General features: G+C 44.7%; 1 protein-coding gene across 2 annotated transcripts; it reads right to left on the bottom strand.

Moving 5' to 3' along the window:
- Positions 1-239: 239 nt before the first annotated feature.
- On the bottom strand, positions 240-16,221 carry BNIP1 (BCL2 interacting protein 1). Of its 2 annotated transcripts, none has more exons than XM_043595839.1 (6): positions 16,046-16,217; positions 13,777-13,869; positions 10,198-10,289; positions 7,780-7,881; positions 6,904-7,022; positions 240-3,576 (listed from the first exon to the last, which is right to left on the bottom strand). In XM_043595839.1, the coding sequence occupies exons 1-6, from the start codon at positions 16,127-16,129 to the stop codon at positions 3,380-3,382; spliced, it is 687 nt and encodes a 228-aa protein (XP_043451774.1). In that variant the 5' UTR covers positions 16,130-16,217; the 3' UTR covers positions 240-3,379. The 2 variants fall into 2 exon arrangements, with proteins under 2 accessions (XP_043451774.1, XP_043451784.1); XM_043595849.1 differs by lacking the exon at positions 240-3,576 and adding an exon at positions 5,480-5,948 and having other exon boundaries at positions 16,046-16,221.
- Between the last annotated feature and the right edge of the window lie 1,090 nt (positions 16,222-17,311).

The raw sequence follows: 17,311 nt of genomic DNA on the forward strand, positions 1-17,311 counted from the left end.
ATCCTAGAATTCAACTCAATTCTGACACTATCTGCTGGACACAGCATCAGATCCCACAGGTTAAGGGCTCAGTCCCACAGAACTTCCCCCCCAACCCCCACTTCAGCTGCCCACCACAAGTCCAGGCTGTCACCTGTGCTTCTGACCAACAGGCTGTAGATGGGAGGTTCCCATGAACACCTATCTCCTCCTCGGGTTTGCTTAATTCACTAGAGAGGTTCCCAGAAATGAAAGAAACATTTTGCTTACTAGACGACCAGTTTATTAAGAAAGGGTAGAACAGCCAGATGGAAGAGACGCATAGGGCAAGGCACGAGGAAAGGATGCAGAGCTTCCATGCCCTAAGTGTGCCACCCTCCCTCAATCTCCACGTGTTCACCAACCCGAAAGATCTCTGAACACAGTCCTCCTGGGTTTTGTGGAGGCTTCATTCGACAGTCATGATCGATTAAATGATGGCCCACTGGTGACTGAACTTAATTTCCAACCCCTCTCCCCTCCTCTGAGGTCCACTGGCAACCAGCCCTGTCTTTAGTGCTTTCCAAAAGTCGCCTCATACACATAACAAAAGAAACCTTTATGGCTCTCACTGCAGGAAAGTCCAAGGGTTTTAGGAGCTCTGTGCCCCTGACTGGGGACACCAAATATATATATATATACATATATATATATGTGTGTGTGTGTGTGTGTGTGTGTGTATACACACACACACACACACACACATACACACACACACACACACACACACACACACAATCAATCACAGTATCGCAGGTGCTCCCACCATAGGCCTTTGCTCCAGCCCCATCTGGTCCCTGTGCCAGAGCCCATCTCCCCCAGCAGTCCGCATGGCTAAGGGGTCTCCCTCCCCAACAAGCCTTTGCTCAGACCTCACCTCCTCAGTGAGGCCAGCTCTGACCACCCTACTTAATACTGCAAACCTATCCCCACACCTACATTCCTGTCTCCATTAGCGGGCTTCCCTCTTTCCTAGACCACTTATTGTCTAACAGAATGAATGGCTTATTTGTTTATCATCTGCCTGCCCTCTCTCACATATTGTAAGTTCCACAACAACAGGGAATCTTTGTTTTATTCACTGCCTATACCTAGGACAGTGCCTGGTACAAAGTACGTGCTCAGTAAATACTTGGAATGAACAATCTCTTGACAGCTGCTCTATACTTTTAATTCTTTGACTGTCACCTAACCAAACTGTAGAACACAAGCTGGCCTTACTTTTCACAGTGAAAATGAAAATCATCTATGAAACATCTTCTAAAAAACTATAAACTTTGTACATTTGTATATTTGTTTGTTTTTAAAGTCTGGTACGTGGGAAAAAAAAATCCGCAAGAGCATTCCGTATGGACTGATGAAGCCGTACACACAGCAAGACCACAGAGCAAATGTGAACACTGCCCCCTCACGGTTGAACATGGAGATGGTTGCTCTCCGTCCAGCCAGCCGGCTAGGGGATGACTTTGACTCCCGGTGGCTGAATGGGGTTCCAAGATACAATGCTATTGATGACATTTCAAATTCAACCTAGCAAGTTACAGAAGAATAAAGTCAAAGGGAGATTTTTTAAGGAGTACAGCGCCCACACATTCCCATATTGGAAGGAGGATGTTGACAATTAGTGGGAAGTGGTAAAGAAAAATGTTAAGACAAGAAAATCCTAAATTGATAACATCCATCTGCTGCACTTACAGCTGGAATCTGAGTGGGAATTTCCCATCTGTGCTTTATTCTCAGCTTTAATTTGACTATAAATAAGACACATGCATGCACAATTTGCAGTGAGTGTCTTCTGAGGCCAGAAATCGTTTAAGTATGATATATGTATATATAGAAGTGTGTACACACACGCGCACACACACACACACACACACGCACGCACTTTAACTTAGAACCTACTCATTAAACTAGTCAGTCTGAGGTGTGCAGCCAATCTCTTAAGTACTTGGTCCCATGAAGATTTGCCAGTTCATAACTGAAGCCAAAGCCTTAACTGTTGACATCCTCTGCTCAAACAGATCTAAACAGAACTTGTGATGCCCAGGCCAGCTTTCACCGAAGCCCCTGTTTGCTGCAGGAAACCTCAGGGTCCAGAGCCCTGGAGGTGGCCCCATTTGGGAAGCCCACTGCTCAGTCAGACAGAAGCTGCACTTGTTACTTCACGTTCTTGTTGGAGTCTCATGTTGACTAAACAAATGTCTATGTGGACTATCACCCCCATGTTACAGGTGGGGAAACTGAGGCTTAGTGACATAAGATATCTTGCCCATAGTCACATGATCCTCTAGTTAAACAGCCAAGACTCAAAACCAAGGTTCAAAGTCCATGTTCTTTTCACTTTACCCTCTGCCTCCATGTTACACACCCCAGGGCCTCTGGGGCTATAAATAGTGGGGAGGCTGGGATTTCATGTGTGAGGCCAGCCAGGCCTATAGCACAAGGACATGAACATCTCCCAGCCTGAGCCCTAGGATCCCCCAGGCCTCGACAGAACTCAGGCCCAGACAGGACTCCGCTTATCACTAGCCTCCCTCTCATCGTTATATTTAGCTCTGCACCTCAAAGAGAAAGACATGCGCCAGCCCCCAAGACGCTGCACACCGAGAGGCCAGGCCCACCACTGTACACAGAAAGAAAAGGCTGTTTGCCTCAGCCTTTTCAGATGGGTCAGCCACCTCCGGTGGGGGCTTTTTGTAACTTACTTTTTTGGAGCCTATGAGATCTTGTTCTCCTTGCTCCCTGAGGGAGGAACCACAGCTGCTTTACCAATCTATTTGTAACAGTCCGCAGGGTCTGTAATACATTGCATATGACTGCTGCCTGATAATCCTTTGTTGGGAGAACAAATAAATGATCTAAGTTCATGTCCTAGAAATCTGGACACCAAAAGCAGGACACAAATTCCCAGAAGGATACCTTATAATCCAAATGCATTTCATTCTATTAAATATAGTCAAGTTTATTCAAGAAATGGACGTGAGTTTTCCTTATCCTCCTTCCCCCCCCCCACTTTTCTCTTCCTTCTACCAGATCTGGCACTAAGGCCACAGCAGGAGAAGGAGAGAAAGGAGGATCAAAGCCTGAAGGCTGGCCTCTGAATGCCCCATGTGACAGCCATAAGCACTGTTGCGACGGCTCGTGGAGTCCCTGTGTCCCTGTAGGTGTCTCAATGACACCTTGCTCTGCTCGCCCTTTGCAAGCCAGCCACCTGCAGGAACCTGGGGAACTCTGTGCCTCCATCCAACCCGTAGAACAACTGGAGCAGACCGTGGAGGCATGGACTGGTTTACCAGAGCTTGGTAGCACGGCCAGATCTTGACACCGGACTTTAAAGGGCAAAAGCTGGTAATTCCCTATCTTACAAAAATGGAAAGAGCCGCTTTTTTATAATATAGAGGACCGTAGCGAGGAAAAGGGCCAGGGCAAGGAAAATGAGAAGTTTGTCCGTCAGCTCTCGGCGATTATATTTTGTGATAAGCTTCCGTCCCAACTGGATGGTCCCTGACATGGACTTAAACTCTTCATTTGCATCCAGGATAGTCCGGGAAGAATTGGCTGAAACAGAAGAGGGAGGAAGCCTGACTCAGAGACCGTAGAGCACCAAAACCAAAGACTTTGCTCTGCTGGCTGGGTTACCACTAAATAACACTGCACTCTATAGCAAGTTCCCTTGAGCCAGAAGCAAAGATGTGAGCAGAGACAATCCAGAGGAGCAAAGAATAAGGATACTACAAGGAAAGCACTTCTCTAGGTCTCATCCAGCTTAGAGCGATGTGGCTTTATATACAATGTCACGGGGCCATAACTAGGTGTTCTCCAACAAGAACAATCACCAGGGAAAAAAGCAGAAGCGAGTTCCTTTCCTGACCACCAACTTCAGTTTTCTGAAGCAGGGAGGTGTTGAGAACCACCAGTCCCAAAACGAACTTGGGTGACTGTGGCCAGGCAATGTACGGTACGGGGGCAGAAGCTGGGAGTCACCAAGACTGTCCAAGGTGCACCCCGCCCGCACCCCTGACAGTCAGATCTGCTCTTTGTGGGATCACAAGAAGTTGGGCTGGGCCTTGCCACAAGCCCTCACACACACATACCAGTCCTTCAGTCCTGAGACACTGCTGTAGCTTTAAAGATGACGCACCTGTGCTCTGGCCACTGTATGAAATCTAAGGGGAGGTACATGTCCCTGAAGGCTCATTGTATCCAGGAGTCAAATTTACTTCTGAGTATGGGTATCTGGGCCTGACACTTGAGTATACGCGGCAAGATTCTCCCACAAAGCCTAGCAAGGCATCATCAAAACATCCACAGAATAAAATATGCTGTTAAAGTGAGGTGTGAAAGAGCGTATGTGAAAATTTCCACTTATGGAAGAGACAGGAGTATAAACAGTATTTAATCTGCTTGTGCTAGACATGCTTGGAAGACCTCAGGAGGATATAAAAGAAAGTGGTTAACAGTGGTTGCCCTTGGGGAGTAGAACCGGTGTCTACGAGGCAGCCCAACACGGCAGCCCCTGGACGTATGCAGCACATGAGCATGTGAAATGTGGCTAAACCAAATTGAGATGTCCCTAAGTGTCAAACACACACACGATTTCAAAGACTTAGCATGAAAAAAAAAAAAAAGGTAAAGTATCAATAATTTTTCATATTAATTGCAGACTGACATGGTAATATTTTATATGTAATGGGTTAAATACATTCAAACGTTTCTTTTTACCTTTTTAATGTGCCTACTAGAAAATTTAAAGTTACATATGTGGCTCACATTGTGTTTCTGTTGGACAGTGCTGGCCTAGAGGTTCCTCCTTAATCATGTAATATATGTTACCTTCTCACAAAATTAAAAGTTAATAAGTAAGTAAAAGAAATTACCAGAGGAAACAGAGAAGCATTTATATACAGGCAGATGAGGGGTGAAAATAAACACTCAGATATCAAAAATACCTCTTGGTCCTCTTTCTCTATGCCTGCTGCCATTCCAAAAACCTAAGTAAGAGCTTGTTCAGAAAAAAAGCTAGTAGGCCTTTCTTTTTAAAAATCATAGAGGATTTTAAAGCATCGCCAAAGTAGACAGAATAGTATCATGAAATGCCCTGTGCCCATCACCCATACCCTAAACTGCTAACTCCCTGGCACTATTGTCCCCACAATACTACCCCACTCAATTTCAGCAAATTCCATTATATCCCTAATATGCTTTAAATAAAACAAAACAAAACAAAAAACAAAACAAAACATAACTGTAGCCCTAACAGGCTTTTAAATCAAGCTGACTTTCTGAGCTATAAGGAAAGGATTAACAATTGCATTCTTTTGGGGCATCTGGGTGGCTCGGCCGGTTAAGCAACTGACTTCGGTTCAGGTAATGATCTTGCGGTCCGTGAGTTCATGTCCCACACTGGGCTCTGTGCTGACAGCTCAGAGCCCATAGCCTGCCTCAGATTCTGTGTCTCCCTCTCTCTCTGACCCTCCCCGACTCGCTCTCGAGCACGCACTTTCTCTCTCAAAAATAAATACATTAAAAAAAAAAATTAAAATATTGGATTCTTTTTTCTTCAACAGCTTCTCTCCTGGTAGGAGAGAATGGGCCCCAAGAACAGCCCTGAAAACCCCAGAGGCCATCGGCATCTCTGTACCCTTCTCACCATTTAACTACATTATCTGTTTCCGGTATGTGCATGCGCAGCCCGTCACCTGCATCAAAGCAGAAAAGCCCTCAACTAACAAGGCCAGGCAGCCCCCCCTTTGGCATGTTCTCCAAGGCCTCTACCAAGGCTTGAGCCCCACCCCCAGCACACATGTAGAGGAGGTGACCGGCTGGTTCTGAGCCTAAATGCCCAGATACGTTTCAAACAGAGGGACTGACCTTGGAGACAAACAAGCTGCTTGCTTTCCTTGTGCTTTTCTGCCTGTTTGAAGAGTGCACTGAAAAAAAAAGTGGCTCAAAATGACAGATACTGTTTAGGGGTGATAATGGTATCGTGCTCTGGTTTTGTTTGTTTTTTGTTTCACGAGCCTCTTATCTTTCAGAGAGACACACTGAGATATTTATAGATGATGTCTGTGATTTGCTTCAAAATAATCCAGATGAGGGCACGGAAGGGTGGAGCCGAAACAAGACTGGCCATGAGCAGACAGCTGCTGAAGCTGGGGGAACGGGTCCGTTGGACCTCTGCACCATGCTCTCTACTGTCTCTTTGTGAAATCTGCCAAAAGTGTTTCAAAGTGTAAACTCTCCTCTTCTGTTTTCCTATATGGAAGACCCTGAAGAGGGCCAATTCTCTTCTGCATTACAAGAGAGGCACTGTGGGAAAGCTGCTGGGAGAGAACCAGATGCTCCAGCAGCTTCTTCTATGGCCTTTGACTGTATCTTTTAAAAGCAGTTCACAGTGAAAATAACACTGGGGGTTATAATTGTAAGCCGAGGACCTAGCAGCCTCGTCGGCAGCCGATACACTAAACATCTCCCTAGGCAGTGATTCCCAAGCCTGCCCGGCCACACGGGTCCACAGAATGCCGGATAAAAAAATACAGACTCCCAGGCCCCTGCCCCGGCCCTGCTGGGACCCACTCTCCAGAAGAAGGCCTGGAGATCTCTGCCTTTCACATGAGACCCTGGAAGTGCTTCTGCTGGGGAAACATTTTGACAGTGGTGTGCAGATCTTCTAGTACAACCATGAAAACCAAAACGAGAAGTAAGAGCAACACATCCCACTCTGGGCAAGACCACGCTGTCGAAGAAGTGAGAAGCCACCCCCGTCAGCAAGCTTCGGGACTAGGGTGGGGGGCAGAGGTGGAAGAGCCTGGTGGCAGGTGCCAAGGCAAAGGCTCTGGAGCTGGTGTCTCTGGGAGAAGCTTCTAACTCCAGGTCTGGCTTTACCTAGCGTCTGCATGGCTTCCTCGCTCTGCTGAACCTGCTGGGACATCATCCTGCTGATCCCCATGAGGCTCTCCGTAATGGAACTGGACGTCTGGGCCAGGCTCTCTTTGGTGGTTTTCCTAAAAATCCAGAGTGGGAGGAGGAATGTCAACAAAAGCCTGACTGCGAGAAAACCCCATTTTCAAATGAGATCCCATTTTTTTATTTATCAAGATACCATATATACTTAAATATCAATGATCGCAGTCAATGCCACCAAGGATGTGCTGAAGACTGCTACCCTTCTGTGAGAGCAATTCGGCAACAGGTATCAGGACCCTTAGAAATGTTCGTGCCTTTTGCCCAATAATCTCATCCCTGGGAATCTCTCCAAAGGAAATATCCAAAATGTGGACAAAGCCTTATGTCCTAAGACATGCCCTTGTGTATTATTTATAATACTGACAAACTAGAAATGTAAACACATGCGAACAGCGGATTAGTTAATACAAGAGAATACTACGGACTCTTAAAACTTCGTTTAAAGAGTTTTCTAAAACAACAAGCAAGTCTTTGTGTTATACAATGTGAAGACGAGCAAGATACTAAATTTTATATATAGTACGATTTTTGACTTTGTAAAAAAAATAATGGGAGGAGACAATACATCACAACATTTGTAACACGATTACAGCTTATTCTCATTTTATAATTAATATTTTTCTTTATCAGTTTATCACAAGTAAGCATATATTTCTTTCATACTTTAAAAACTACTACTTATATAATAAAATTAAGTACCAGTTTTACATCGAAAACAAGAAGGGGCTGCCTACAGTGGGTTTTGCACCTGGTCAATTCCATTATCAGGGCCCAGAAAGACAAAAAGAAAGATACCTTTGCCTTAAGAGGTCTCCTCCCTGGAGAAGTTCTGCTTTCTCTAGATTGTCGATAGCAATTTTGCAAGTGAGATTAGCCTTCCTCCATGAGGTCTGATTGCTGGAATCAGAAGGGTCTCACATGAGTTTCTGTCAGTCAGATCAAGTCACGGCAAGTGAGTGATGGGGAAGGCCTGGCCCACAGAGCCCATCTCCACCTCCCGACATTTCTCCCTCTTGGCTGCCCCAGCAGCTGCCCCAGCTAAGGCTCCAACACCTCTGGTTTGGACCCTGGAGGCTGCCTGCAAGATGTTCCCCTACTGCCCTACTGCCCATAGCTGTCCCTTTCCTTCCAGGGCAGCCAGAGGGAGCAGTCTGGCCATGCCACTTCTGTGTTTACAGCCAGCAATGGTTTCAGAGTTCAAATCCACCTTGGACATACAAGGCCCTGTTCTGTCAAGTCACATCTATAACACTTCAAGGCTCTGTCTTGTGTACTGATTAGTTCCATTCCTTGAGAACCATGTCTCACTCATCTTTGGATCGCCAGTAATTAGAACAACAGTTTCTGGCCCATTAGCCAATTAATATGTGTTATAAGAAGTAGAAAAATCATAGAAAGACCGTTTTCCCCAGTATTTCTTTTCCAAGCTTTGTTTAAATTCCAGTTAACATACAGTGTAATATTAGTTTCAGGTGAACAATATAGTGATTCAGCACTTAGGGTTTGCTCGATATTTCTTTAAGATGTGCTGTCTTTTACACACCCAGACCGATCATGAACAATACAAACAACAATGTATTAGCAGAGCCCAGTTTGACACGATTTATTTACATTCTTTACCTGATCTCCCTTGTGAGAGACAACTCAAATTTGGTGAACAGCTCCCTGGGGTTAGCAGTGTAACCTTTGTTGATGGACTATAAAAATGTTAATTGGGCCCCTCAGAGAATCAAACTCAAGCACTGGAACTCTTAGGCAGCTGGATCACGTCAGTTTTACTAACCCCTGAGATATTTACAAAGTCAAGCACCGGGCACATGAACTGAGAGGGTGTTTTTCTAATAGCACCTCTGTGCTTAAAACATTAAAACAAGTTCTCTGTCACCTGAACAGCACCTGCTATGCCATTTCACACCTGATATTTAAAAAGAATCAATTACATTTTCAAACTGTGGGCAAGGGAGCTCTGCTCGACCCTGTGACACAGAGATGAGTGAGCCGCCCTCAAGCGGCTCACATTTCTTGGGGAGAAAGACAAGCAAACAAAGGATCTGTTGGCTGGTGTGATAAGCACAATAACGCGGGCAAGCACAACTGCTGTCTCAACACGGCTTGCCAAAGTATTCATTTACTGCTTGCTCTCCCTACCTGTAACTCCACATCATGGATGGCCATTCTCAGACCCGTGCTGAGCCTGTTTCACCTCGTGTAATTTACTATACTTTATACAAGGGTCCTCTTTACTCACTGTTTACAACCTGGGTATCCTTGGTGGCCAAGGGAAGCAAATGCCATCATGACACAGTGATACTACTGAGCCAAGCACTTTAACACCGGTCACCACGCACACATCCCTCCCTGCTTACACTAGTCTCTACCACGCCCCCATCTTTGTCAGACAGTCTTCTCCTGATTGCTGGGTATTATAAACATAGCTGCTCTCAGCAAGGATACTGCTGGATCATCACCCAAATCAGAAGCAAAACCACAGACAAATACAGATCTGGCAGAGTTAGAGCAATTAACAAGGAGGAAGAGAACACGTAGGAGGGCGATGACCAGCAGGGGCTTCAAGAGAATGACCTGGCTACCAGAGGACTGGGACAGATGATGGAGCCCTCCGATATTTTTGCAACAATAATCCTCTGTATGATATGGTACGAAGGTCAAATGTGACGGGACAGGTACGGTTTCATGCCATCAGACAATTTTGTTGGACAGTCCTCCAACTCAATACCAAGAAAGAGCACATACCTCAGTAATATAATTAAAGGTTAGCACATGAGTTATAACGATCATCTCCAAGTTATTTAACATAACATCACCTTAGTTACATCTTTTTGGTTTCATTTTTTAAGATAAGGTCCCATTTAAAACTTTCTAAATTTTGTTTCATCTTAAGTAGGTTCATTTTCAGCAGCTTTTTCTGGTATCAATTATCCTTAAAGAAAAAGGACCTTGTATTACATGAGCAACCATTTTTTGGGTTTGTGTTAAAAATATTAAATATAGCATATGGTTAAATGCGCTTTTGTAAACTATACACAATTCGACCTACTGATAGCCCCTACCTGCCCCTGCTTTGAGAATTACTCATCTAGAGAGGACAGTCTGTGTATAAATGACACATTTAAATCATGAAGCCAGGTTTATTAGGCAAAGCTCTGCACAAGCCTCCCACAGAGCAAGTGACCCAGCACAGGCCCCACCTACCTGAGCATCTGCTTCTTGTGATTCTCCACTTCCTGGAGCAGAACCTGCTTCTCTGACTCTTTGTCTTGCTCTTTAGCTGACTGCTCAAGCTCCTTTGGGGAAAATAGCTCTATGTTAAAATGATTTTAAAAGCCAATATAAAAACCAAAGAGCACTTCTCTTTCTAGGGAGGTTATATGATAGCACTTAAAAACGCTCCTAAAAGAGAACACTCAGGAATGCCAGGTGACATATAACACACATCCTTCTAAATATAGAGCTGAGTTTGCAAGAAAGTTAAGGACAATCCCCAAGGCCCCAAGGTGAGAAGGAAACTAAGAGCCAGAGATGTCAGACTGTGAGTGAGGCACAACTGCCCTGGGATAGGTCATTTACTCCTGTAGTCCGGGCCATGACTGGAATCAAAAGGGGGGAAAAATTACTAAATAGGAGCCCCTTGGTCCCACTTTGAGATACATGCAAACATCAAACTGCTATATGTGTCTAAATGTTCATTCTCCATCTCTGTACCTATTTCATAATATAGTGGTAGCAAACAGTTTGAAGATTTTAAAGCCTATATATGGACAGCCAAACAAAGTGTTGAGCTATCTGAGGCAGGGAGCCACAAATCCAAGACCTACAAAGGGATATCCCTCCAGTGAAAAGGTGAACTAGGAAAACGTCTGTCAACCAGCACGAGAGACAGCATGGAAGCTTGTCCCTTTTTCTGCCCTGGGCTCTGGCTAGGATACAAAATATCTCCTGAGAATTTAAAAGCATGGAGCCACCCTCAAGCTGATCTGGAGTAACAATTCCTCCTCTCTGAATGGTCTGGGAATCTTCACGAGGAGAAATGAGCATACAAAGTGCTTCCAGACTTACGACCCCAGGAGACATAGCAAAAGCAAATCCAAAAACCTCTGAAGAGACCTGCTGCCTTCAGTCCAGGTTGAACAAAAGTCCCACAGATAAGGTCGGCTGAAGGGGACTGCTCACAACCCAGAATCACCAAACGCCAGGAGACAAACGGTCCACCTCAGTGAGGGGCAGTGGACACAACAACTGGCAGTCTGAGACCCCCCAAGAACTTCACATGATGGAAGTAGCAGACAGACTCTAATGAAAGACGTCATTATACCTCAAGAATCAAGCCATGTTCTTTGTTTACAGATTAAAACAAGTTCCAGTTCCAATCAAGCTACTGATGCTAAAAACATCAACATATTAGTGCATTTATATACGCATTTATTTATTTATATACTCATTTATGTGTTAATTTGCACATGCTGGTCAGGAACACGTGTCTGCATCCACCATTTCACTAGCTCAGAGATAACTTCCAATTAATGGTCCCAGATATGGCTGAGTCAGAGAAAAAAAAGAATGTAAAGGAATGCAAGTTTTGCGAATGTGGTCAGTAAATTACTTGCTTAATTATTTACTTAAAATCTAGATTCCCAGGCACCTGGGTGGCTCAGTTGGTTAAGTGTCCAACTTCACCTCAGGTCATGATCTCACAGTTCATGAGTTCAAGCCCCATGTCGGGCTCTGTGCTGACAACTCAGAGCGTGGAGCCTGCTTCTGATTCTCTCTCTCTCTCTCTCTCTGCCTCTCCCCTGCTTACACTCTGTCTCTCTTTCTCAAAAATAAACATTATTTTTTTTAAATAAATAAACATTAAAAAAAATCTAGATTCCCTACCAGAATGTGAACTCCAGTAAAGCAGGATTTTATCTAGTGTTCATTATATATATTCCTTGTGCCTGGCACATTATTAGGCACCAAATCACTGAATGGAAGAATGGATGCATGGGAAGAAAGGAGGGAGGAAGGAAAGAAGGAAGAAATGTATAGTTTCCTCATAAAAGGGAGTTCTGTCATAGAGAACCAAATAGTTGTGGAAGAAAAGAAAGGGGTAAAGTAGTTCTCAAATTCCAGTCTGAGAACCACATACACAAAGACATTCACACAGGTATTTACACATAGTCAGTCGATGCCCAGCTGAGGCCTATGTTGAGGATATGAGGCCATATGTTGAGGATATGAGGCCCGTTCCCCCAGTACTACACAATCTTGTTGCAAATACACAAAGTAGTCATTCATAAAGAGCTAAAAACATCAAATAGAAATCTTGTATATATCTCCTGGCATAAATGTTCAGGAAATGCAGATAAAACTGGGATGGGGTTATTCATTCACTGACCATGTGCTTTATTAAGTCCTTACTAGGTGCCAGGATATTCTGGTGCTCGAGGAGGTGATTATGGGAGAGAGGGACATAATAAATATGTACATGTATCAGTGAAGTAATTTCAATTAGTGAAGGAAATAAACACTGAGCACTCAGATACTTAAACAGAAAGAACATGAAAATACTTAAGGTGGTGGGTGTGGCTGCAGAGTTGCAATCATGAGAGTCGAAGAAAGGTCTTTCAGGGAATGCATTAGCTTTAAAAAGCAAAACAAACGAAAAACCAAAAAGCAGAGAAGTAGTCCAAATAAAATGCCCTTTGATACAGAACTGGCTAGAAAACTAGGACTATAAAAAAAGAACGAGGGAGCACTCTAATACTGATATGGAAAGATTTCCGAAAGATATTGTTAAGTTTTAAAAAGTGGTGTTTTAGTATGCTACCTTTTATATGAGAAACTGGAAATAAGAAAATATATTTGGCTTTTTTTAGTATTTGAGTAGATACACCATGAAAAGATACCTAAGTAACAAACGTGGTTACCCGTGTGGAGGAGAGGAACAGAGAATAATAACACTCATACGTGGGACTTTTCACTGAGTGTCCATATTCACCCATGGGCATACATACATAGAATGTATACACATACATGAGAAAGTAACAGCCTTTCAAAAATAAAAATTCAATTATAAATCAGTGCTACAGACGGAGGCAAAAAAGATCAGCGAGGTTCAGTGACCTTGCTAAAATTCTAAAGTGAACTCTTACGGCAGAAAGTACTTCTTTTCAAAACTGCCCTTGAAAATCCCTTAGGAAAGCAATACACAGGGCCCAGACATACTATTTCTCAGGTCCAAATGGCCACTTTTGCTACCAGCTTTGAAACAGACTATCCTCTGTTAAGCAACAGGAGTTGTTGGCTGGCCCGTGGGGCCAGGTCACAGGAAAAGCACAGATCTGTAAACTCCAGTACCACAGAGTGAGACCAAGGGCCCCAGGACCCACCCAGCGACGGGCAGGCCCATGTACTCATCTTATTCTCTCTAGGGCACGGCAGCACAAGCAGGCTATGCAAACAGGTACTTCTCGCTCCACTGGTTTTGAGATTGCACATATGCCATAGTTGGATTCAGGACTGTTATATGTGCATATGATGTGATTGGAGACCTCAGAAACAGGGAGGAAGAGGCTGGGCAAAGAGCAGGAGGAAACAAACAAACAAACACCTCAAGAGACAGTAGCAACGAATTCAAAAGTTCTTCACTTTTACCTTGAGAGCAAGTTAGTACAGTTACCCTCACTGTCTAAATGTCTACTGAAGAAACCGGACAGCGCTCAGGCGGCTCCCGGATGGAGCCCCCTCATTGTGACGCATTCTCCACATCTTACTTCTGCAGCTACTCACCTGTATTCTGTGCCGCAGTTGCTGAAACTTCTCTTTCACTTTAGTATTCAGTTCAGTAAGTGCACTTAATGGTCCTGAACAATCCCGAATATCCTAGGAGACATTGAAAAGGTGAGAGGGACTTTCTCAAGGCAATGAAGTGAAATGATACCATCTGTACAGTGAGAAGACTGGCTCAGACCACAACTAAGGCTGGCCTACTGCCTGTTAATTCATCCTGATCTTTGCTGTTTACCTCAGCAACACAAGCAAAAACATTGTCATTTACATTTCCCTCCTATTTCTGTAATTCTGAGCAGGTAACACAAAAGTATGAAAAGAAACACAGCTGTCCTGACTTATTAGTTCCTGATTTCAACAAAACACCACAGGATCAGTATAAATGGCTTAAAGCAGCTTGTATGTCCAACAAGAACGGACATCCAAAAGTGACACTATAACTTTAGAACTTTCCAACTTGAAAATCGGGATCAACTCCTGGCATCATATGACAAGATTAACTTCACCCTGATTTTACAAACCATCTATTACATATAAATCACGGTGTTTACAGACATGTTCAGGGGGAGATTTAGAATTGGTTTCTACAGACATGTTCGAGGGGAGATCTAGAATTGTTTTCTACAGACATGTTCGAGGGGAGATCTAGAATTGGTGGTTTCTGGGCATCCAAAAGCCCTGGGGTCAGGTTTTAGAGCAGGTCCTGGAGCCAGAGTATGCAGATGCAAATTCTGGCTGTAGCAATTTCTTAGCTGTGTAACAAAAAGTCATTGAGTTCTCTGTGCCTCAGTTTCCTCACCACATTACCTACCACATAAACCATATATGTATGTAAAGCACTTTGCACGGGAGCTGGAACACAGTAAGAGTGCAGTACATCTATGTATAATCAATCTTTCTCATTTGCAATCATGAGAACCCAAACACAGACAGTACAAAAGGGCCTTACCCAACTTAGATTATGTGAAAATGTTTTATTTGTATGAATCCTACGCTTATTTTTCCAGAGTCAGCCCAGAAGTACTGCAGTGTGTATGGAGAAGAAGTGAAGTTGAACAAGTTTAAATGTTTGCATCAAGTTTCCTCACTTGTTCTCTGACTTATTAAACCCCACTTCTTGCACCATGATAAAGCACTAATTTGGTTTATCCTGCATCGGGTTTCCATGGGGAATCCGACTTTCCTTCAGTTTTTGCCACAGTTACTTGCAAACTCTGCGTCTACATCTAATGTTTATTAAAAAAAAATTTTTTTTAACGTTTATTTATTTTTGAGACAGAGAGACAGAGCATGAACGGGGGAGGGTCAGAGAGAGGGAGACACAGAATCTGAAACAGGCTCCAGGCTCTGAGCTGTCAGCACAGAGCCTGACGCGGGGCTCGAACTCACTGATCTCGAGATCATGACCTGAGCCGAAGTCGGCCGCTTAACCGACTGAGCCACCCAGGCGCCCCTACATCTAATGTTTAATAGCATCTGTTGGAAATGGAAATGACTTGCCTGAAACCAAGGTTTAAAACTCTTGGTTTCTTTTTGCTAAGTTCGAGGGATCATTTCTACATTCCTAACTCTTGCCTGTGCCTATTGGTTCATGGCTCTGCTGCCTTCTACCTTAAATAGCTTAAGGCAAAACACCTCAATTACCCCATCAGTTAAAGAAAGTTGTAGAGACTCCCTAAGCCCCTTCTCTAGGCTGACTTTCCTCGTCCGGGTCGCAGTTTTGCCCCAGGCCTTGGCATTTTACCTGATTTCCTCATTTACAGAGTCACAACTACGGCCTACGTTCATTTCACCTGGTGCCTCCCGTGTCAGGCGGCCTTTGGTGTCACCGGGCACCAGACCCAGAGGAGCAGGTCAGGAGTGGGCGGGGCCAATGGCTCTCAGGACGCCACCAACTGGTGGGGAGGGCGGTGTCAGAAGGCGGGGCCACCCAAGGTGACAGGTATGTTGTGTGGCGGTCCGGGTCGAGAAGTGGGAGTGGGAGGGACCAGTGGGGGTCACAAAGGGTAAGCTTGGTCAGGATGGGGGAGCATGAGAGTGTCCAGAAGAGGGCAAGACAACCGCAACTGGATAGAGGATCAAGGCCAATGGTCGAGGAGATGGACCAAAGGGGGAGGGAGGGAGCAGCCGGCCCTGGGACGGGGCCAACGAACTCGGAGACTTGACCAAGCGGGGAAAGCTTGGGAGTGAGACCGCCGAGCTTACAGGAGGCCAGAGGAGCCTGGGTTTAGGGCTGCTGGGGCCCGACAGGGGTCCCGGGAATTAGTACCTGGATAAGCGCCTTCACCTCCAGGTCAAATTTGACAATCTCTTGGTTACAGATACGGACGTGGACATCCTGGGGAGCCGCCATGTTGAGGACGCCGACTACGGGCGGCGGCGGTGCCCAAATTTAACCGCGTTTCAGCATCGCCTTCCTTCCGCTCCAGGTCTTGCAGCAGCGCCCTCTAGAGACCGGCTTGAGGCGAGCGAGCGTGGCGGCGATGAGTCCTGGAGAGTATCCCTGAAAACGCGGAGGGAGTCGGCTCTCCCCTTGGTGTGGTCCTAAGAAAAGGAAGAAGAGAAGGAGTATCAAGGGCGTTTTAACACTGACCTCTCCACATCTTCTATCTAAGAGCCATTCTAATCACTACATATTTTTTGCATACAGGTGGGGGCGGGGGAGAAGACTGGAAGGAAAGTATCACTTGGGATTCTCTAGAGGGTGGAATTAACAATTTTTTATATATCTTTAAACTTTCTTGTCTTTTTCATATGTTCTACAGTGAGTATAAATTGTGGAATAAATGCAAAAATGATAAATGTTATTAATACTTTTAATGTATGGGATTCAAGGCAGTTCTCTTAGAGCACCTCCTGTTGGTCCAAGGGTTCTAAAATCACAACTGATCAAGCCACCTCCCAGCTTACACCTCTTCTGTGGCTCCTGGCAGTTCCCTTTTGTGTACAGTTGGATTTATTAAATCTACCTCGCTGGAGTAGTTTTGATGGAAATAATTAAGAGCAGACTCTCAGAAAATGGTGGCTCTTCGTTTTATTTTTATTATCAAATTGTCCAAGTTTCTTAGCTGGTCTTCAAGGCCATCAGCCACCACATCTCATCCCACTCCTGGATTCCTCAGGCTCTTTTTAGATCTGTAGCTTTGGAATGTGCTGTTCCCTCTTCTCAGAATGCGTTTCCCCTTTTGCTCCCACCCTGTGTACTTTTGTTCACATCAGCAAGCATGAATTAGGAAGACCTGAATGCCTAGTTTAATCCTCTCAACCACACTTGAAATAGTTACACCCCAGTTTTACAGATTGGCAGATGGACTAAGAGTAGGTCAAAAGTGAAACAAAACTGAACATCCTGCCCCAAGGCTACCCAACTTGAGAGTGGCAGAGCCTTAACTGAGAGCCACATCTTCCCTCAAAACTCAACACATGGCTTGCCCATCTGTGTTACTCCAGTGCTCCACGCACCCTCCCTTAAGGGAAGCTTGGGAGTCAACCCTGCTTGAATCCTGCTGGACAACCCACTTCACATCTCTGTGCC

Source organism: Prionailurus bengalensis, chromosome A1, assembly GCF_016509475.1.
Source record: "Prionailurus bengalensis isolate Pbe53 chromosome A1, Fcat_Pben_1.1_paternal_pri, whole genome shotgun sequence".
NCBI lineage: Eukaryota > Metazoa > Chordata > Mammalia > Carnivora > Felidae > Prionailurus > Prionailurus bengalensis.

Bases quoted from the DNA above. Each gene is read 5' to 3' on its own strand.
- BNIP1 (XM_043595839.1), bottom strand. From the start codon at position 16,129: ATGGCGGCTCCCCAGGATGTCCACGTCCGTATCTGTAACCAAGAGATT. The intron at 13,870-16,045 runs GTACTAATTCCC...AATGTCTCCTAG, and splicing joins AGGTGAAGGCGCTTATCCAG to GATATTCGGGATTGTTCAGG. The intron at 10,290-13,776 runs GTGAGTAGCTGC...TTTTCCCCAAAG, and splicing joins AACTGCGGCACAGAATACAG to GAGCTTGAGCAGTCAGCTAA.